Source organism: Barbus barbus, assembly GCF_936440315.1.
Source record: "Barbus barbus genome assembly, chromosome: 1".
In the NCBI taxonomy this organism is placed as follows: Eukaryota; Metazoa; Chordata; class Actinopteri; order Cypriniformes; family Cyprinidae; genus Barbus; species Barbus barbus.
This window is the reverse complement of record NC_136729.1, coordinates 30,397,107-30,420,031: the sequence shown is the minus strand read 5'-3', so window position 1 is coordinate 30,420,031 and position 22,925 is coordinate 30,397,107. Positions and strand designations below refer to the sequence as shown.

At 37.6% G+C, this 22,925-nt stretch overlaps 1 protein-coding gene across 1 annotated transcript in view; it reads left to right on the top strand.

Annotated features, from left to right (window-relative positions):
• Positions 1 to 1,110: 1,110 nt before the first annotated feature.
• Positions 1,111 to 22,925, top strand: part of LOC306873507 (paired amphipathic helix protein Sin3a-like) — a 29,424-nt gene continuing 7,609 nt past the window's right edge. The window contains exons 1-17 of the mRNA XM_079422844.1: positions 1,111 to 1,340; positions 3,131 to 3,338; positions 3,435 to 3,608; positions 3,694 to 3,800; positions 8,848 to 9,139; positions 9,222 to 9,473; positions 11,692 to 11,844; positions 11,935 to 12,090; positions 12,188 to 12,274; positions 12,404 to 12,522; positions 12,685 to 12,895; positions 13,793 to 13,909; positions 14,024 to 14,262; positions 19,080 to 19,263; positions 19,374 to 19,941; positions 20,178 to 20,347; positions 20,424 to 20,597. Of these exons, the coding sequence (XP_079278970.1) occupies positions 3,162 to 3,338; positions 3,435 to 3,608; positions 3,694 to 3,800; positions 8,848 to 9,139; positions 9,222 to 9,473; positions 11,692 to 11,844; positions 11,935 to 12,090; positions 12,188 to 12,274; positions 12,404 to 12,522; positions 12,685 to 12,895; positions 13,793 to 13,909; positions 14,024 to 14,262; positions 19,080 to 19,263; positions 19,374 to 19,941; positions 20,178 to 20,347; positions 20,424 to 20,597 (3,180 nt within the window). The 5' untranslated portion in view covers positions 1,111 to 1,340; positions 3,131 to 3,161. The remainder of the gene's footprint in view (positions 1,341 to 3,130; positions 3,339 to 3,434; positions 3,609 to 3,693; positions 3,801 to 8,847; positions 9,140 to 9,221; positions 9,474 to 11,691; positions 11,845 to 11,934; positions 12,091 to 12,187; positions 12,275 to 12,403; positions 12,523 to 12,684; positions 12,896 to 13,792; positions 13,910 to 14,023; positions 14,263 to 19,079; positions 19,264 to 19,373; positions 19,942 to 20,177; positions 20,348 to 20,423; positions 20,598 to 22,925) is intronic.

Below are 22,925 nucleotides of genomic sequence, written 5' to 3'. Positions count from 1 at the left end.
TACATTTCATGACAGAATAACAGTAATATTTTGAAAATTATGCGGGTTTTTGGGCAATGACGTTTCACAAGTCCACAAGAACAGACAAGAACACATATTGAGAAACGGCTATTGTCTGTGTGAAAATATAAAAGTATAAAATACACTGTTATATTTTTGTGTGTGTGTTTGCACGCTCTGGTGTAATAAGCAGAACACAGCAGAGCGGAACGAGCGACGGAGAAGCTTTATCCCCTTGTATCACGCACAAGTGACGATTCTAGTAAACCAATCAACTTCTGCAGTGAGTTTAGCTCCACCCTTTTGCTACCCTTTGCTGTGCTAGGTACCCCAACGAAAGGATACCAAAAAAGTGGTATGATACGGTACGCTATTTTGGTACCATTCAATGGAAACGGACATAATTGCGTACCGTACCGTACTGTACCGAACCGTACCGCTCAGTGGAAACGAGCCATTACGAGCTACTTTTAACTTCCGCTGATAAAGACTGCTTCTCTCAAAGAGTATTTCTTTACACTGTTTTCTGCTGGCGCTTGAACACACTTTCCTTATTTTATCACAACAAATGGCCAAGCAAGCGCAGACACTGACAAGATACGCGAGACAGGTTACTGTCAGACTTTCAAAATCCTTCATGATTTTAATTAAGATTATTTAATTTTAAAGCACAGACACCACTGCCTTTGTAATAGTTAACATTTTCATATGTAACTGTAATTTAATTAAAAAAAATTCTCAGTAACTGTAACAGATTACAGTAACATTTATATTTTAATTAAATTACGTAATTCCGTTACATGTAACTAGTTACTCCAAAACACTGCTACATAGTAGGGAAGAATGCAATTGCAAGGAACCATAACCAATGTAACCTGCAAAAGAAATCACTGAATGCAACAGCGAACAGATCAGTATGAATCTTTAGTGAACAGATTCAAAAGAGTCGAGTCTCTAAGATGAATCAAAATCCCCATTGCTATTCCTTTTGTCAGAGGAGGCGGGAGGATAAATCCTGCAGAAACCTGATATATTCGAATTTCACCAGCGCTCCACCAATCGCTGTTCTCGGTTGGAGTTTGTTGGTACCGCCTCCTCAAAGACCACGCCCCCGATAGAAAGGATCCTCCTGCTGAGGTTGTTTTCCCATGTTAGCCAATTAGCAACCTAGCATGCAATTTGAGGTCTGGCGCCTTGACTGAATGGTGCTTACGTGTATTTTAATTTGCCATTCAAATCCAAACCTTACACGATTCAACGTTTGAGAGCGCTGTTACCAGGCTTCATAGGCTTTGATTTATCGGCGGAGCAGAAAGAAGTGATCCGGAGTCTGTTGCGGGGTGAGTTGGCTCTGGGTGCTAGCGGACGCTCGCTAGCTGTCGTCGTCGCAGTGCTTCATTCAGGCTAAAAGTAGCTAACTCTCACAGTTAATGACGCTTAAACCACTATACTCTCTAGATCGCCAGTAAATCACACGGGTGACGTGAAATTCAAAGATAGCGACATTAAATCATGTGTTTGTTTTTTTTTTTGAAGTGATGCATGTCAAGCTAGTGATTATATAAGAGTATTTGTCGATGCGCTAGCTTGCTGCACTTAGCCTGAATGGCTACACAAGGTTTTTAAGCTCTGCTCCGTTCATCAGCTGCTCATCCTGAAGGTCTAACGTTAACTATCATTATATCATATCACTGCCTTTGACCTGTCAGCAATCAGTACTGGCTTATTTGTGTCTTCTGAACTACCGTATAACAGTGCTGCTTTGATCACTGAGCAGTTGTGTGTTTACCGGTAGAAACCATTCAGTAGGACTTCCTGATTTGTAGCTAGAAACAGTTGGCAACATCGAGTGCTAATCAAACTGCCTTATCGCATGTTCTCGTTGTTTGGTGGGTTATTAGATGTTATTTGCCGTTTTTGATCGATTAGGGAAGCGCTAGTGGTCGGATCGTGTTTTTATTTTAGTGTGATGATCAGTTTGTGTTGGTGTGAACTCTGCATCGGACAGAGGCGGTTACTGCTCGCCGCCTCTTTTACGCCTCGTAGAGGTTCAAGAAGGTTTACTGGTTTGATCAAGCGCGTTTTGAGATCCAGAACACTAGTAAACATGCAAACGCACATATTTAAATGCATAATAAATTACGTGCATCCGAGCATGTTTTACGATGCATTATAGTTTGTTGTGAAGTGTGTGGGTCATATGGTCTCAGGCCTGACACACACACATTCAGACGACGCGAAACTATCCGGTTGGATAAAACAGACTTTAGTCATTCAAATAAAAGTGAGACAGCGCACAGGCCCTAGCATGTTTTCCTTAAAGTGTAACTGTCTACACACACTACTCTCCGCCTACACAGGTTCATAGAAAGCTGTAACATTGTTTAAAGTTTTGTCGCAGTCTCATGTGAGTAATGGCAACTCTCATAACATCGCGGTATCCGTTCAAGTAGGACTCGCTGCAGTCCACAATATCCAGGGAGCGTGGTTGGATCCACATCTAGGGGGTGGAGATTGGTGGATTTAGGGATCAGGGGGTGGAGATGAGTAGGTTTAGGTATGTGTAAAGTGGGAGGAGCTGGATCCAACCACGCCCCCTGGATCTTGTATCCTGCAGCGAGACGCCCAAAAAAATGAGTATGTCCATCATTTATGCATTCATTGTTGGCACATTTTGGAATATTAGTGAAGTCTTTGAAACTATGAAATTGCACACATGGAAGTTTGAAAATCGTCCAGTCACAAAATGGTGAACAAATTAAAACTATCCTATGTTTTAGAGTCTGCATAGTAACACTCTGGGCTTTTCTCAACCAAACTTCTTGAAGTGCCACCTGACACTTTGTTTGATTTCACTATCTAGTCCAATTCACACATTAAAAGAATGCTTATTAGTTTTGTTGATTTATATGTGACTGCATGTATTTGTCTACAAAACCTATTTCTTTAGATTATTTTTTGGTTTTTAAAGGAATAGTTAACCCAGACCTTTGGTATTTTGTTGTTCAAACAGTTTAAGATCATAAGAAACATGAATTCAGTCAAGTGTGTCTAACTTTTTGTCTGGTAGTGTATTTATATTTAGTGGTAGCTTTCATATGAATATTTTCTGTTTGTTTGTTTGTTGTAGATTCCGCCGCAGTGAGGAGCATGAGTACATAATGAAGCGGTGCTTGGAGGATCAGGACACAGTGATCGGCTCTCAGCGGCGGCTCCCCGGGGGTGTGGACAGCTTTCAGCACCGCGTCCTTAACTCTGCCTCCTCCCTCTACGAGACGGCACCAGACAACATGCAGCCATCGTCCAGCATGCAGTACTCTGTCTCACAGACCTATCAGGTACAAAAGTCAAAAAGTTATCAACAGTTTTCTGTATATACTCATATTTATGTAAGCAGGCCTGATCATTAACCATTTCTCATTCTGCTCTAACAGTTGTCAATGGCCCAGAGTTCTGGTGGACATGGACATACCAGCAATTCAGCTGTGCACAGTGGGCCTCATCACCATGGGCCAGCTGTCCAGCCTGTGGGCCAGGGTCACTCTCATGCTACACCTACCCCTGCCCCTGCCCCAACACTGGGTCAGCAGCAGTTTCAAAGGCTCAAGGTAAGAGATTTGTTTAGAAGAGCATGGGAATTATATGCGTTAGTTGAGATGGATTGCTGGAGAGCTGAGATGAATGTAATTTCAGGTTGAAGATGCTCTGTCGTATTTGGATCAAGTTAAGCTTCAGTTTGGCAATCAGCCGCAGGTCTACAATGACTTCCTGGATATCATGAAGGAGTTCAAGTCTCAAAGGTCAGTTTGAGTTTTGTTTTTGTTAGATTTTTTTTGTTCTTGGGACTTGTATTGTTTCTGTCCCTTCTAGTTCGGTCTAGCTCCACACTTCGAATGGGTTGGTCTAGTTTTGGTGAGCACCCTTGGGACTTTATGCTCGGCCAAGGTAGCTGAGAGACACTTAACCGGTCTTTGTATGTGCTTGTGGCTGCTTTTGTGCTCTGGCCCCTCTGTTCATTGACAGTGATAGAGGAGAAGAACTGTTTGTGCCAGTAGGCCAAGCACTGAACAGAGCAATTCTTCATTTATTTTGAAAGAACAGTAATCATACCTGTGTACAGTATACTATTTATTTTCTTTTAAAATTCATTTTTGATTTACTGATGAATTCTATTCTTGTTTTCAAATGTTCTGCATTTTCAGATGAAAGTACAAATGCTTTGCAAGGCAGCTAAAGTATAGCATTTCAAGGTGTCAGGCTTTTAAGAAAATAAATGTTAAATTAGAACTGCTCATTACACTCAGTATTCACCTTGAGTTTGAGAACCAACAAAGCACAACAGTTTTTGAGACAGTGATGAGAAACTCTGCAGAGCTGTGGCGCTCCAGAAACTGAGTTTGAGAGCACTGTGCCATGCACTTCTCATCCGTGCTTGTTTACATCAGTGTGCGCACGTCTTTCACGCAGCATACCGCAGTGTTGTGGATTGTGACCAGTTGATGGGAAAAATATTCTTAAAATGCATTCAAAAAATCGGAATAATTTGTAATAATTATTCATGGCATTTTTAATTGCCCACGATAACAGTATCGTGCATATTCATTACCGTGATATATCGCATTACCGAATATTGGCACATGTCTACTGAAGATACGTTATAAGTAACATTATTTTTCTAATAATTCAATGGACCGAAGTCAATTATTCCGCTTATACTACGGTTTCCACACCTCAAGACATTCATCAGATGATATATTTCAAGGCATTCGTCTGGTTTTTCTACTTAAATGTAGGATTATTTCTTCCGCATGTCATCCAACGCCTCCCTTGCTAATTCCAAAACGTAATTTTAAACCGTAACGGATAGTAGACTAATGTAGTAAATACAATAGGGATGCCACTAGGGGTGTGCGATATGACGATTTCTGATCGTGGACGATAAAAATGTCTCCACGATCTGCTTTTGAAGAAATATCGTAGTATCGTGCTTCAGCACACATTATGTCAAATACAGTTCTGGCCTCCGTCTCTATATACTGTACAACACGACATACAGCAGTAGAGTTACTCTGACAGGACACTGCACTTATTCGCGATCGCAAAAGTACATTATTTGCACACAAGCCTTGCTGGTTAAATGTTTCATTGCTGGTCTGACGTGGCTTTTTTCTGAGCTCATACACCTGAAGCACGCACACTAAAAAGCCTGTCTAACAGCGCCTGATTACTCAACTAACTTATCTTTTGCGCTAATACTGTCAAAACACACAAGGTTTACATACAGACTCAGTTGGTTATCTCTAAAATGAAAGTAAATTGTTAAGAGAGAAACGGATGATTGCCTGTATATTAGATGCGTGCAGGTCTTAAAGGGACAGGACACTAAACGTGCTGTTGACTGTCATTAAAGGGATAGTTCACCCTAAAATTTAATTTCTGTCATTATTTACTCACTCACATGTTGTCCCAACCCTCTATTAATTTATTGTGCTGAACACAAAATAAGATATTTTGAAGAATGAGGGTAACCAAACAGTTGCTGGTCTACATTGACTTTGATAGCAGGAAAGAAAACTCCTATGGAAGTCACTGAGGACCAGCAACTGTTTGGTTTTCCACCTTCTTCAAAACAGCATTTATGTTCAGCAGAAGAAAGAAACTCATTCAGGTTTAAAACAACTTGTGAGTAAATAATGGTATAAAAATAAAACATTATGACAGAATTGACAGATGACAGAATATTTATTTTTGGGGGAACTATTCATTTAACGTTAACAAAACAATAAAACGCAAAGAGAAAAATCACTCACTATTCTTGACTGAAAAACTTTAACACAGTTACTTTAGGAATCAGTCTATCTAGTGTTTTATTTTTATATTTGTTCATTCAATTTCATTGAATGCTCTGCTAAATACACCTATTGTACCTGAAAATAAAGCACTGTTTGTTTTATTTGTATATTATGTGTATTTGTAATGTGTGTCTTTGTTCTTATTTTTTAATAAGAAAGATAAAATGATGACAAAGATTTTTATCTTCGCCCACTTTGGCCTAAATATCTGCCATGCATCTTTGTCTTTCTAGTTTGGCTGTAATGCTCAGACAACTTGTAAAACCAAAATAGTAAAACCAACATGACAAAGAATCGTGATATTCCGGTATTTTGCCGGTTAGTCGACCAGAGGAAACTGAAGTCGCCGATTTTTTTAAAAATCGACTAAAATCGACGAATCGCAACAGCCCTAAAATACAGTAAATAACTAAGTTATGAGAGGAGAGAGAGATTACCTCTGTGAGTCTGTGCTTCTCTCAAAAGTGTCAGAGTAGTGCTATATTATTCTGTGATAATATGGTAAGTGTTGTTGTAATGATGTGCGATCTGACATTATCAAGTAGGCTATATCACCAAATCACACACAGAGTGCACGCACGTAATTTATTAGTCCATTAAATCTCAAAAGTCCAGGCATTCACCGGCAAAAAATGCTTCTGTATGCTTTTTATATGTATATAATTTAATATAGTTAACTTAATCTATATCACACAAAGAGTACCGTTTTTCTGCAGATATCAGCATAACATTTAATAATCATTTATACAAGTTCAGTAAAGCAATAAGTGACTTACATTTTACACATAATATTACTTGTTTTTGCTCAATTTTGCCAACGTAAAATAGTTCCAAAGAAAGATCACAGCACTGTTTTGCATCTCTGAGCAATGGACGGTGTTTACTTAATGAATGAATCAGCTTTTTGAACGAATCGGATGATAAAAATGATTCAGTGATTCACTCATTAACACAGTCAAATGCTTTGTTTCTGAATGAATCAGTTGAATCTCAATCACTCACTCATTAACAGTCACATGCTGCCACATACTGGCCGTTTTAATTTCACATATCGACTATTTTTTTTTCATGTCTTAAATAATTTTAAATATCAGTATTCAACGTTTTATGTTAAAAACAAAACATTAGGCCTATTTATGCATCTGTAACTGCAGTTTAAATGCGTCCATGTCCCCTCTGCGATATATTAAACTCTGTAAATGCTATTTCAGATGCAGATTCCAGAAATGTGTTCTTATGTTGGAATGAAAGTCACTAAGAACCGGATGAAGTGCTTCTTATTCTTACCCAAAAATACAAAATGGAAGAAAGATTTAAAACTGAACACAATCTTGCTGCTCAAGCTGTGTATGACATTTTTTTGGATATATTTATTTGCTTCTTTTCCATTTTGCATTTACTTCTACTTTTACTTTCAATACTTAAGTATGTTTAAGATTGAAAACATACGTTTTGTACTTAAGTACAATAAATATCACATACTTTATGACTTTTACTCAAGTAATATTCTAAGCGGTGACTTCTACCAAAGTCATTTCCTGGTAAGGTATCTGTACTTTTACTTGAGTATGGCTTTCAGATACTTTATACACCACTGCGAGTTACTGTTAGTTACTACAGCCCAGAGGTGGGAGCAAGTCACACATGTTCAAGTCACAGTACAAACAAATCAAGCAAGTCAAGTCAGTGGTTCACCTCAAGCGAGTCAAGTCGAGTCCTGATAAAGGTCAAGTCAAGTCACAGTATCAAACAGGAACAAATAAATTTTTGCCACACGACCTTATTATTTTTTTAATTATATATTTTAAATAATAATGTTTTAAATAACATTTTGAAAATAGACAAAATACTACTTTGTATACCAATAAGTCTGTAATTGACGGGCAGGGACATGCAGCTCATTTGCATTTAAAGTGATACACTCCAAAACAGCTCTTTTTGTTTTTAGAGACACCCCAAAATGTGTTATGTTTTCTAGTAGTTATAATAAATGATCAGTGAGGTATTTTGGGCTGAAACTTCACAGACGCATTCTGGGGACACCAAAGTCCAACATTACATCTTGATAATATAATTGTTTCCATTTAAAAGAATAATCACACAATAGGCCATTTTGTCCATGTTTTAATTTTAATAATAAACCCCTTTGTCGCAAAAAAAAATAATTTGTTGAACTTTCATTTGATTAAAAGATAAATTTAAATAAATGTTTTATACCTTCATTTGATAATCAGAAAAATGTAAATATACAAAAAAAAAAAAAAAACTTTAATAGGGCTATTGTAAAAAATTTAGTTGTTTTTATGCATTCAAATAATGCTTAAACAGATTTTGGTAACAAATAACATGATAAAATAAAATAAAAATTCATAGGTTTCAAAGTTTTTTTTTTTTTTTTTTTTTTTTTTTTGTTAAACTTTCAATAAATTGATGTGAAATTTTATAAGTTTCTTGATTTGTAGCATGCTTTTTGATTAATAATTTAATTTAACCATTAAAAACAAGTTCAGGAAAATTAAAACAGAATCCAGAAAAATTAAAACAGAAGAAAAAAAAAAAACAAATTGGAAAAAAATAAAATGGAATTTGGGGAAAAAAATAAAACCGATTTCATAGGGCCCTAAAATAGGTATAAGAAAGTTTAAGATGTAAGAGAGTCACGAATTGCTATGCATGCATCGCCGCTGTTGGTTAGGTTTTGAATGGCCAGTAATCATTCTGTGTTAGTAAATGGGAAATTTTGTAATTTTCAGCATTAAATTTCTATAGTATAAAAAACTAAACTTAATCATCATGTCAAAATTAAATAATAACATGATTACAAATGTTTTAATGGCGTGGTTTTAATTGCAGATCTTTAATGCTTGGTGTTAAGAATTTAGGAGACAGGAATATCCAAACAGTGCTTTTCTTGCAAGCACTTTTATGATCGTATTCTTGGACTCAAGGATACTGCAAATCAAATACCATAAATGCACCGTCCTTGTGTTGTCAGCATTGATACACCAGGTGTGATCAGCAGAGTCTCCCAGCTCTTCAAGGGCCATCCAGACCTCATCATGGGCTTCAACACCTTCTTGCCTCCTGGCTACAAGATTGAGGTTCAGACCAATGATCTGGTTAATGTGACCACTCCCGGCCAGATCCACCACATCACCCCGCATGGTATCTCTGTTCAAAACCTTCCCATAACACAGCCAGCGCAACACCAAACCCAAACAGCAGCTCCCACCAGCACTGCAGCCTTGGTCATCCCTAGCCAGCCAACCCCTGCCAAGATCAGCAAGGTAAAATGGAGTTGTTTTACCCTCTGCACATACTTGGGTTGTATATTTGCAAAGTTGTTTAAATTAATTTTGTTTTCCACAGCCAATGCAGTCTCCTGCACTTACCCCAACCAGCCAGCCTAATCCGTCCATTCCCTCGTACGCCTCCCCGCGCTCGCCCTCGGTCCAGTCCCACACTCCCATCAGCAGCAGCACTGCCGGTTCAACCCCGCTGCAGAACAACCAGCCTGTGGAGTTCAACCACGCTATCAACTACGTGAACAAAATCAAGAACCGGTTTCAGGGCCAGCCAGAGGTCTACAAATCCTTCTTGGAAATTCTGCACACATACCAGGTGAGAGCTGAGGCACTGAGGACAATATCTGTATGTCAGAATGCTCTGTACCGCTGTGTAGTACAACCAACCTTTTTATTCACCCAAGTACGCTATCAAAAGTTTGGGTCCGAAAGACTAAAACCATTACTGTTTTTATTGTATTTTTGTTCAAAAACATTTAATAAATCTTACCGACTTCAAATTTTGAAACCGTAATGTGAAGGGATGCACTGAAATGAAAATTCTTGACCGAAACTGAACAAAATGAAACACTGGGCTGAAGGCCGAAGTCTGAATACCGAACATGGTTTTTCGGGTTTTTTCTCCAATGCTTTTTGCCAGTTTTTTCACCATTGCATAAATCAAATATGCCAAAATATGCTTTTTACGGTTTTGTCTTGTTTTTCAAAGAAAAAAATCAATAACAAAACAACAATTTAAAAATATTTACTTAACACTAAACATTTTTAATTCTAGTAGACATTATACCAACAAAGCACAATTTAACTTTAAATTATACGTTAGTAAAGTCATATATTTTGGCCATTTGAGACCCCCTTCTTGAATCAGGCTTGTATTTTGTACTGGACAAATAAATGCAGCCTTGCTGAGCAGAAGAGACTTCTTTTAAAACATTAGAAAATATTACAGATCCCAATTAGAACACTATTTGTGAATGTTATAACAAATATATTAATAGAGCTGTTGTAATTATTATGCTGTACGATAAATCGAAATGACATCGCGATTAAGCAAAAGCTGCGATTGTCATGTGCATTTTGTCAGTGAAGCAAGGTTCTGTGATCAGCAGTTAATCTCCATCCGAAGGCCAGAGGGCGCTCTCAGAGCAGCATTTACTACACAGAGCCGTAGTTCACTGAGAAGCTAGTCAAGTCATTATCGCAGAACGATATCTTCGATTTCATTATCGTGCGATTCAGTTGTGTGTGAACTCCGGCTCTGTGTAGTAAATGCTGCTCAATCTGAAAGTACGTGCTGGAGATTTATTACTGATTACAGAATTGGCTTTACTGACAAAATGCGCATAACAATCGCCTTCGATTAATTGTGCAGCCCTAATTATTGTTATCATTATTATTGTCTTTTTTATTTTATTTTACAGAACAACAGTAAAATTACAATACTAACATTTATGAATGGCATATAATGGCACCGTCCCCCACCGTCGTTTTGATTTTTATTGTAGTTCGTTTAGTTCAGTTAGAGGACACTACAATTAAAACCGAACGCGGCTACTCAATGCAGCGCACCAAACGAACGACAGTCGCGCATCACAGATCAGATTTCATTTATGACGCGTGAGGAGAGCTGACTGACAAGAAGAGTGAGGGGAAAAAGACAAGACAATGGCGGAAGAGTTTCAAAACTAAATGTAAAAGCGCCTGTTTTAAAAATATTGGATTTTGAAAAGCCTGTTGACTTCTGCCATTAATCTACGTCATAATGGAATTTTCTCATTTATTTGGTTCCTCAGTATTTGCTGATTTTTATTTTATTTAAACTGTGTATTTTTTTTTTGCCATTATTTTACATCAAGGTGTATGCCGTCCGTGCCTCCAAACATTCTTATTCGTTTTGCTAATAAACGTTCTACGTTTCAAAATTATTTGTTCCTCATTCTTTACTGATTTTCAGTTTTGTATACCTATTTAAAGTTATTTGTTATTTTATATTAGGCATAGCATGGTGTATTTTTATTTGTTTTGTTAATAAAAGTTCTATGCTCTACTTCGTATTTTGTTGTTGCTTGAATTGAATTCAAGCAATTGATGTCGAATTGCCGCTATTTTAAAAGTGAAAGTAAAATGCGCACAATGCTTTTATAAGCCATTTAAGCAAAGGAAAGAGGGAAAACTCAAACAACTGCTTGATACGGAATTGCCGCAAATTTAAAAGTGAAAGTAAAATGCGCACGGTGCTTTTTCAAACTAGGCTATTTAAAAGGGAAGGAAAGCAAGGAAAAGAGGGAAAACTCAAACACCCCCCCCCCCCCCCCCACCCCCCACACGGTGATACCGATATTACCGATTAACCGGTGGGAAAATTTCCTCACCGTCACAACCCTAGTGTGCACGTCTATTTGATCGCGTCACGTTATTGTTCGGTTCTATTTGCTCTATTTTCGGCCAAACATTCAGTGCATCCCTAGTAGTGTGTGTTTACAGCCCTTTATGTTGCATGCTTACTGTAAACTCGTGTTTTGTTTGTTGTATAGAAGGAGCAGCGTAATGCTAAGGAGGCAGGGGGAAACTACACACCCACTCTCACAGAGCAGCAGGTCTATGCTCAGGTGGCCCAGCTCTTTAAGAACCAAGAGGACCTTCTTTCAGAATTTGGCCAGTTCCTGCCAGATGCTAACAGTTCAGTGGTAGGTTTTGAGATCTGGTCTGTTGAGATCTGTGGTAATATCAAAAAATCATGGAGCTGAACTCACTCTGCTTTTTTCTCTTATCCTCAGTTATTGAGTAAGACTACAGCTGAGAAGGCTGAATCTGTGCGTATTGATCATGGGGTGACCGTAAAGAGACCCCAACTGAACAGTAAGCAGAGGTTTAATCAGAATGGCTGTCAAATCCGCAGACACCCAGGGCCGCCCACTACGCCCCCTGTTAAGGTAATTTTGAGTAAAACTTTAAATTAAAAATTGCTGGTTTTTTTTTTACATTATATTATCAACCAGCATTATTCATCCTCTTTTAACTCTTCAACAGAAAAAGCAAAAATTTATGGGAAAAGACCATTCGATGGCTGAAGCCAGCAAACTTGGAATTGGTGCTGAATCTCTCTTTTTTGAAAAGGTGATTGCTTTTAATATAGACTTGCAGTAATTACAATGGAATGCAAAAATAATTGCATGAAGTTGGTACAGTAAATATTACAAGGAATATAGTGAGTTATGTGGCTTATACACAGTGTTCCCTTTTCAGGTGAGGAAAGCTCTGCGGAGTTCAGAGGCTTACGACAATTTCTTACGCTGTTTGGTCATCTTCAATCAAGAAGTAATCTCACGGGCTGAACTTGTGCAGCTGGTCTTACCATTTTTGGGGTAAGTGGAATTCAATTTAATTTCATATTGACATACTTTCAGTCTGATTTAAAGGCTTTTATGTAGCCATTATTTCATTTAATTAATTATAAATCAGAAATCAATAAAACTATTATTTACATTAGTTCTGACATTTTTCTTATTGCTTTTTGTGATAATCAGGAAATTCCCTGAGCTTTTTACATGGTTCAAGAACTTCCTTGGCTATAGAGAGTGTGCCCATATTGAGAGCTTTCCCAAAGAGCGAGCCACTGAAGGCATTGCAATGGAAATTGATTATGCGTCCTGCAAAAGATTGGGCTCCAGTTACAGAGCCCTTCCCAAGAGCTTCCAGCAGCCTCGATGTACAGGCAGGACTCCACTGTGCAAGGAGGTGAGTTCACCATCCTGTCACACCTTGTACAACTTTAATTGATTTATTTTGCACACATAACACTCAACCTAAAGATTTTGGACTATGGGGTACCCATTTTATTAGGGTGTGTTGTTTTTACACAATTTCAGCTCTTTGAATTTAGTTTTCAGTTGTTAGGAATTATGCTGTAGAGAGAGTTTTGTTTCTCTTTTTCATTGATACATTTAGTGTTATTAAAGAATGAGTGACGGCTCATTTGGCACTGATATTAATTCTGTTACAAGAAGACACCATGCTAAAGTAGATTAATGAAATTAAATAGGGAATAGTAGCAAAGGTACTAATGTAGGGGTATACTAATATACTGGCATTGATGATAATTGTGATATTTAAAAAATGAAATATTTATATAATGTTAAAGGGGATAGTTCACCCAAAAAAGAAAATCATGTCATTTAATCACCCTCTAGTTGTCCCACAGCTGTATGATTTTCTTTCTTCTGTTGAACACAAAAGAAGAGATTTTGAAGAATGTTGGTAACCAAATATTTGGTGACAGCAATTGACTTCCATAGTATCCATAGTACCTCAATTGTTACCAGCAACTGTTTAAATGAGTAAATGATGACAGAATTTTCATTTTTGGGTCAACTATCCCTTTAATGCTATGCATACAATAATACTGTACATAATCCAGCAGGTTGACAGTTCAACACAGTATTGTACCTTCATTCATAAAACTAAAAATATGCAATTGTAGCTGCTTTTTTGCAAAAAAAAAATCATGTTGGATTTTTCGCAACCAAAAAAAAAAAAATTTAGGTTTCCAGTGTGGGAGGAGTTTGGCTCAGAATAATCATGTAGTGAAAATTTAATGTTGTGACAGACCTATGCTAATGTTGAACAATTTTTCAGGTGTTAAATGATACGTGGGTGTCATTTCCTTCCTGGTCTGAGGACTCAACCTTCGTCAGCTCCAAAAAGACCCAGTATGAAGAGCATATATATAGATGTGAAGATGAGCGCTTTGAGGTAAACAAAAAAGAGATCACATGTTTATATAATTTTAGTTTACCAAAGCTTCATTGTCTTCAGTGTAATAGGATATTCAGTTCAGTGTTTGATCAAACATGTCGTATCTTGCAGCTTGATGTAGTTCTGGAGACAAACCTCGCCACCATTCGCGTTCTGGAGGCTGTTCAAAAGAGGCTCTCGCGCATGTCTGCTGAGGAACAGGCCAAGTTCCGGCTGGACAACACCATCGGAGGCTTTTCTGAGGTCATCCATCGTAAAGCTATTCAGAGGATATATGGTGATAAAGCTCCAGACATCATAGATGGACTTAAGACGAACCCTGCTGTCTCTGTACCCATTGTACTCAAAAGGTCAGCATAAATGTTATTGTCTGAAGGTGACTTCTTCCTAGAAATTTCATAAAACTAAATTTTGATTTGGCCTATTTCAATTTTTAAAACAAACTTCTCCAGGTTCACTTTCAGGGTTTCTGTGGGTCCTTAAAAAGTCTTACATTTAGTTTGGCCACAAATTCTCAATTGGTATAAGAAAGTCTTAATTATGATTTCAAGATTTCCTAAATTTGGGGGCGGAAAGAAAATGTCAGAACTTCAAAAGACTTTTTAAGGACCCGCAGAGAATAAATGTGCATTTTCAGTCAGCTGTCTGCTGTTTTTGTTCAGACCATTGTGAAAATCGACCCATATTTTTACGCAGAAAACACTGGATCGTCAAGAAACGAATACATTATACAAATCTAAACTAGGGCTGCAACTAACGATTATTTTGATAATCGATTAGTTGGACGATTATTTTTTCCCCGATTAATCAGATAAAAAAAAAAAAAAAAAACACTTTTTTTTTCTTTTGACAAAAAACACACTATTCCACATTCTGCCCAATGTCCTTCAGACAAACATGCCAACTGAATGCTATAAAAACATATAGTGCTTAACAATTTATTAGACCACCTGTCATAATGAGAAAACACAAATACTTTTGGAATCTGTCAAAGAAATTGTTTAAATCTAAAAATGTTATTGTCATTTATTGGGCAAATAACAAACTGAAACAACTAAATAGTATTTATTCACATATCAAAAATGGCCTCCTATGCCTTTCATAACAGCATTCTCGCTGGCATTTATGTACCTTTTGACCTGTAATTGGGCATCTGAAGAAAAAACACTAAAACGCTTGACTTTTTTTCGGCCTTTCTTTCATAGATAACAGCAATAATTATATTATCGTATTAGAAATAGCCTACTACTGTTACTAAAGAGCTTATGCATATTGGAGGACTAACCAATACAGAAAGCTTAAAAAATATTTTGTTAATCACCAATACTGTTAGTTTGGAGCAGCAGTGGCTCAAACCTTACATTATTTGTTAAAAACCTTACATAAATTTGTTTTAATAAATTTAAGCACTGTATATAGTGAACATAGTTTAATTAAATATTCACATAAAAAAATTAAAGAGTAAAGACGAATAAAAACAAACTTAGTGTTAACCAACAGGTGAGAGGAATGTTCACTTTGATCACAGTTACTGTCATTTCTTTATGCTGTAAAAGGTGGCTATGAAACGTCTGACATTTATATTCAGACACGCTGTTATCCCTTACAGTTCCTACTCTCATTAAATACGCACACTACATGTTGTCTTTTAAACCTACATTTTTTAAATTTCAGCACAACAAATGTTTTTAGCACTGAATATTAATTCTCTCTCTCTACTGTGTTCCGTCTGTCTGCTGTGCCGACGCTCATTCAGCAAAGATTTAAACTTAACACAGACTGTCAAGATGGACTTTTATGCAAAAATGGAAATGCTTGCATGAATTTGTGACATTTAGATAATGATATGACCGTAAACTGAAAGTTTTTGCGCTGAGGACGCACACACATTTGACAGGGCAAGCCATTGCTCTAATGCATTAGCTTAAAGCTTAAAATAAAGAATTCTCATGTTTTGGGCTGCTTGGGTCACGTATTTCTCCGGCAGCATCTCATTCGGTTTCCTGCACTATTGCACTATTTTTTTAGATGCATGCATTTTGTCCAAAGAAATGCATTTTTTCAGTGCTGTAATTTGACGCGACTGGCTGAAGTTGTACCTGCACTGTGGGCTAATCGACTAATCGATAATAAGAATCGTTGTTGATGATTTTCATTATCGATAATAATCGATTTTATCGATTAGTTGTTGCAGCCCTAATCTAAACCATCGAGACACTAAGCCAGATATTTATATGTTAGGCTGTTTGATTAATATAATGATTGATAATTGTTTAATATAATAATTGATATTAGGGCTGCACGATTAATCAAATGCGATTGTCATGCACATCTCGTCAGTAAAGCCGGTTCTGTGATTAGTAGTAAATCTCCATCACCTGTTTTCAGATGGAGCAGCATTTACGACACAAAGCCGTAATTCTCTTGACAAGCTGTTGTAGACGATATAACCGTACGATTATGAAATCAAAGAAATCGGTCGCGATAATGACAGCTGTTTGCGTAGCTTCTTTGTGAACTACCGCTCTGTGTAGTAAATGCTGCTCCATCTGAAAGCACGTGAAAACACCACATTTAATAACATGCTTTACTGCAAACTCACTTCATAACGTCAGTCGAGTGTTTGAAATAATCCTTCTGTGAGATGATGCGGCTTCTTACACAGAATAAGGCACGCAACATATTTCACAGTATTCAGTGTTAAAGACTGTCGATTAGCACTGCATTATAGATGTACTTTATTATAATGAAAATTATAATAATAAGAAACCATATATTGCCGTAGTCGTGTTTATTAGTCACGTTGAATCAATGAAAGCGGTTAAATCTGTTTATTCAGCTGCAGCGATAGGCATTTCCTGGATTTCTTCTGTGGGGCGTATGTGGAGTTTCCGTGTGAGCGCGCTCTGGCCTTCAGATGGAGATTTACTGCTGATCACAAAACCGTGCTTCACTGAAAGATACGCATGACAATCGCAGCTTCTGTCTAATCCCGATTTCGATTTCATTTCGATTTATCGTGCAGCCCTAATAGAATGGGGGAACGATGACGCCACTTTGTAGGCGGATCGGCTGCTAGCATGAAACTAGTTCCCTTGACAAAAAGCCAATAGGATTTTTCCATAGGCTTTTGGATTATCGCAAAAAATAAGCTCTGTGTTCAATCATAGTTCATGAAACTTATACGTTTTGTCCATAAAGATAATCTTCACAAAAAAATATAAATCTGACGAATTTTGAAGCCTAAATAAAAGCGCCAGAACTGAAAAGCTAAACTTGGGCTATAAACGAACTACTGCACCACGGTCGCTCGCCTTCAGCGTCACAACACCATGCTCCCGACAACTTATTCAAACTTATTTTTAACATGTTCAGTGAAACATATTTACTCTGTATATGAATTTTAATCCACGCTGCATGAACCTTTTCATGTAAACTGGAATAAATACAAAACTAGAGCCAAACAGAAATGAGACAGTACTAATAAATAGTATAGTGAATAAATGAAATAATCTTAACTAACGGACATTTAAAACCGCGTATTTCTGTACATTTCGAAATAAGGTGCTTTAAAAGTCAATAAATCCTTGATTAATATGAATATTTTAATTAAAAACGTATACCCACATAATCTTTTAAATCACAGCAGAGTGCGTGAGTTTTTGGATATGGTAAGATGAAACTTATTTTAGTGAACAAAATACCACATTTCAGCTCTCATTTTGTTAGGGTGGGTACACACAATGTTATTTTATCCTTGCTTCTAGGAAATACTCAATCTATATGCTTTCTAACAGCTTCTTGTGGCCGTAAACATTTAATTTTAACTTTGCTTTAAGCACTATGTATCATTAAAGTTTACTTTCACCAAGTAAAGTCGGTAAATGTGGTGTTTACATGTAATAATCGTAATTAGAGTTTACCTTATGGTCCGAAGTCTCCGCCTCAGTAACGTTAAGCGATAAAACGAGCATCTTCTCTCCGAAGACATGTCGCATTTCGGGGCAAAGCAAAAAAAACATTGTCGAACAACAATATAAAATGCGGGAAACTATTCGTTGTTTATTCTAAAATTAATTGTATTACAAATGATACTACATCTGGAAAATACTGTAAATTTATAAACTGTTCGGCATGATGATGTTTAATGTCTCCGACAGCGCCTGTAGTCCCATTTAGCAACTTGTTAGCAACCGTCTTTAAGAAACGTAACAGCTTAAAAAAATCAGGAGTGTGGTGTAACTGGTGTGTTTTATGTCGTAGAATAAAACGTGAAAGTATCTTGAGCCTGTGTGAACCACGGACCTTATTTAAGGGATTTAACCAAAATCCCATTCAAAAAACCCATCGACGATGCAACCGGAAATGCTAAAATGCTAACTCGCTTCCGAGTTTTCACCTACGAAGTGACATCATAGTTACACCACTCTATTGATACTTTTGACATTTAAAGGCTGAATTGTGAAGTTTATAATTTTCTAAAACTTTTTGTTTTTATGAAAACCTGTATCTGAACTGAAAATCAAGCTTTTTATGGTCATCTTACGGTATGTTACCATACTGTAGATATTGCCCTACCCTGCTCATATGGAAATAATTTTATTTGTGCAGGTCTTAAAAAGGCCTTAAAGTCTTACATTTGATTTTTAAAAGTCTGTAGATACCCTGACTTTATTTGAAGGAAGAACTGATAGCTACAAAAATATTTTAGTTTCTGACCACAGTAAAAATTAGAGACTTTAATGTGAATGCAAAGAGAACCATATAAAGCCATAAAAACTAAAGGGCGTCTGTATTTTGCTGTTTTAAAGAAATGAATATGAATGCCCTTACAGAGTAACTTTTACTCTTCCTGTTGGCAGCAGAATTTGGCCAAAACATGTTTTCACACTTTGTTAAACATTGAATGTGTGATTTCTATGTGATTTTTATGGCTCTTGTTATTTAATCACTAATATCTAAATAGCCTATGTTAAATTACAAACAAAAAAACTAACAACTGCAGTCCTAGTACCGAAGTAATTTACCATATTATTGCTATCCAATAGCTTCATTGTGTTTTCTAATAATCTCAAATCCTTTTTTTTCGGATAGAGAGAGCTCTATCTTAAACGGTTCTTTTCATTTCAGGTTTTCTTCACAGAATTCAATATGTTTGTATTCTTAGGCTGAAAACTAAAGAAGAAGAGTGGCGAGAGGCTCAGCGTGGCTTCAATAAGATCTGGAGGGAACAGAATGAGAAGTATTACCTGAAGTCTTTAGATCACCAAGGTATAAACTTCAAACAGAACGACACAAAGGTGTTTCGCTCCAAGATGCTTCTCAATGAAATCGAGACTCTTTATGATGAGGTATGAAACGTTCAAAGTACTTTTGCATCCAAAAGTGAAAAAAGCATCCAAAAATGAAAGAGATTTTAAATGTTGTCTGGTTGTACATAATGGCCTTTTCATCCACTTAGCGGCAAGAGCAGGCTTCAGAAGACAATGCCGCCCCTCCCTCAGGCCCTCACATGACCCTCATGTACGAGGACAGCCAGATCCTGGAAGACGCGGCCTCTCTCATCATCCACCACGTCAGGAGGCAGTCTGCCATCCACAAGGATGACAAGTACAAAATCAAGCAGATCATATACCATTTCACCCCCGACATGCTGTTCGCCCGACGCGGTGAGCTTTCTGATGTGGAGGAGGAGGAAGAAGAGGAGACTGAACCAGATGAAGATGGGACTAAAAAGCACAATGGGACGACGTCAACAAAGTCTAAGCTCCTCTTCAGCCATACAGCAGCCACCCAGCAGAAGCTGAGTAACTGTGACGATGCCTACAACCTCTTCTATGTCAACAATAACTGGTACATCTTTCAACGGCTGCATCAGATCCTGTGCTCCCGACTGCTACGGATCTACGCGCAGGCAGAAAAACAGATAGAAGAAGATTCCAGAGAGAGAGAGTGGGAAAGAAACGTGTTGGGACTGAAAAGAGAGAAGAACGACAGCCCGGCCATACAGCTGCGTTTGAAGGAACCCAGTAAGTTTCAGATTTCACTCAGGTTTTAAGCAGGTATTCTTTGTGTCTGCACGGTTCACACCAAAGATGAGAACTTGAGTGCGAGACGTCCTAAATTTGTGAAGACAAGTGGATGTTTTATCACCAGTCTTCATGGAAACCACTTTAGCAACTCGTAGATTAAGGCTGTAATTTGTTTATTTATAATGCTGTCGTTGGAGATTGATGAATTAAAAATGTCCTGTTTGTTTTTGCAGTGGACATCGATGTTGAAGACTACTACTCTGCCTTCTTAGAGATGGTGCGAAACCTCCTGGATGGCAATATGGAGACATCTCAATACGAGGACCAGCTGAGGGAAATGTTTACCATCCATGCCTACATCGCCTTCACCATGGACAAACTTATCCAGAGTATAGTGAGACAGGTAGGGATTTTTTAGATTCACGAGCATATTCATTGTTTCGGAAACTCATCTCACAATTTGATCTTTTTTTTCACAGCTGCAGCATATAGTAAGCGATGAGATCTGTGTACAGGTTACTGATCTTTACCTTAGCGAGTTTGCCAACAAAGCCACCGGTGGGTCAATGTCCACCCAAGCTTCTAGAGGAAGTGCCGAATCAGCCTACCAGCGCAAAGCTGAACAGCTGATGTCCGACGAGAACTGTTTTAAGGTATGGCTATCTCTTGTTTTCCCAAAACACACTTGCTACTTCTGAAATCGCATACTGACTGAGTAGGTACTACATTTGAATTTTAAATTGCTTTGCGACCATTTAAAAACGAAGGTTCTATACCAGGGCTGTCCAAACTCAGTCCTGGAGGGCCGGTGTCCTGCAGAGTTTAGCTCCAACCCTAATTAAACACACCTGAAGCAGCTAATCAAGCTCTTACTAGGCATATTGGAAACTTCCATGCAGGTGTGTTGAGGCAAGTTGGAGCTAAACTCTGCAGGACACCGGCCCTCCAGGACCGAGTTTGGACAGCCCTGTTCTATACAGTATGAATATGGAATTATGAAATTACCATGTTACTGTCACGTGACTTACCGCCGTTGCTTCACTGACATTCATAATCCTCTCTCGTGGCCTGGATAGTAAAGTTTCCATCAAATGCACACTTCAAATTTTCACTGGAAGTAGAAGGTCATCTTGGTACTTTACACCTACTGTTTTTCAAAAACCCTGAATTTGGACATACTACTATTTTGGCGTACTGTTTTTCACAAACTATAATGGGGAAGTATTCAATTTCAGATCCAGCAACTGTGTTCTTCTGTCTTTATATAATCAAATAGGTATGGTATGGATGAAACAACTAAAGATGTACATTTAAAGCTCAAGGTATACTGTAGTTTTTATGCATATTCTAGATGAATATCGTCATCAACATAGTATTGTACACATGCTGTACTGTACAAATGTAGCCTGATTTTTCTTACCTGTGCAAACTGAGTGTACAGAGTGTACATGCGCCTTGAGTTTTTTTTTCATAAGGTGGCAACACTGGCCTAGACCACTGTTTCAAGTCAAAAAAAGGAATGGCAGAGACAACAACATCTAGAGGGTACTAGAGACAGCGGCAACAGCAATAGATGTCTTTGTTGACGAGTACTAGTGTGAGGGTGTTAAGAGACACTTAGTTCTAGTTCAAAGAAGTACAAAGACATGTTTATAACGTCAGGAGATAAATAGTGCAGACATTAAACCAAACTATAAGGACAAAACTTAAATTAAACTATAGTATTTAGTTAGTACGCGCTGAGGTTTCGCATTCGTTTGTATGGCTACACTAAACATTTGTGTCAAAACTGAAGCATACTTTGCCCTTAAAGTTTTACACATTTCCTTAAAGGCACAATATGTACGTTTTCGCCGCTAGAGGTCTTATGTTTAAAACAATAACAAAGGCGAAGCTTGATGACGCTGTGAAGACTGGTGGAACGATGGGAGACGTCGTTTTCACTATTGAGAGATGTATGGAATTCACGAATCATGTTCACGGATGAGGTAATGAATTACCTGTACCTTCCACAGTTATTCAAACAGCGAATAAATTATACAGAGAAATTGAGCAAAGAACATTTATGAGTGTCTATTTACACTTAGTGCAAATAGCCCGCCTTGTTGGTAGAGGCTATTTACACTAAAGGTCATTGCACATTGAGTCTGAAATTTTCGCATGCGTTTTTCGTATTCCCCATACTTTCCTATCAAAATGCATGCTACAGATGCAAAAACGCAGAAAATCGAACCTGATTTTTGACGGACGAAAGATTCGGAGGCAGTGTGCAAACGTGATTGACACAACGTGAGGCTATATTTATTTTTTAACGTGCGAAAATTTCGGACTCAACTGTGCAGTGACCTTAACTCGTGTGATTGGGAAAGTCAACATTATAAAAAACGGCTATGAATCATCAGCTCCAGTAGTGCAGATGGTTAAGCGCTTGCCGTGATCTTTTTTAGGCGAGGTTCGAACCCACCTTTTGCCTAACTTTTTTTTCTCCCTTTTCAAATCTCATATCACATCGTAAAGGCATTTATTTTCAATAAAAATTAAGGAAATTACCAAAAAGTTGAAAATAACATATCAGGTAGGTGTAGGGAGGGCTTTATTGTACCAATAAGGTGGCATCCATTTAATACTGTTTTATAATTTAATACAATACTGAAGTGTCGATAATTGCCACTATTTGCAACAAGTAGTATAAATATCAGAAAATCTTGGTATTTTAACACCGCTCAACAGAATCGCGTGTGATTGGTTATAATGCACAACACTTTAAAAACGCGGAAAAAGAGTCATGATGTAACATTGAGCAGATATAAATTTAATGCTGTAGTCAACACTTTTCATTTTAGCCGTAACGGATTTATTTGAACTATGCGGTAGCATTTTTGTCCACGCTTGTAGATTTTACAAACAAAAACCGAGGATAGCGCAGAAATTACATCATTGATAGGCGACCATGACCATGGAGGAACAGGGACCAGTCAATT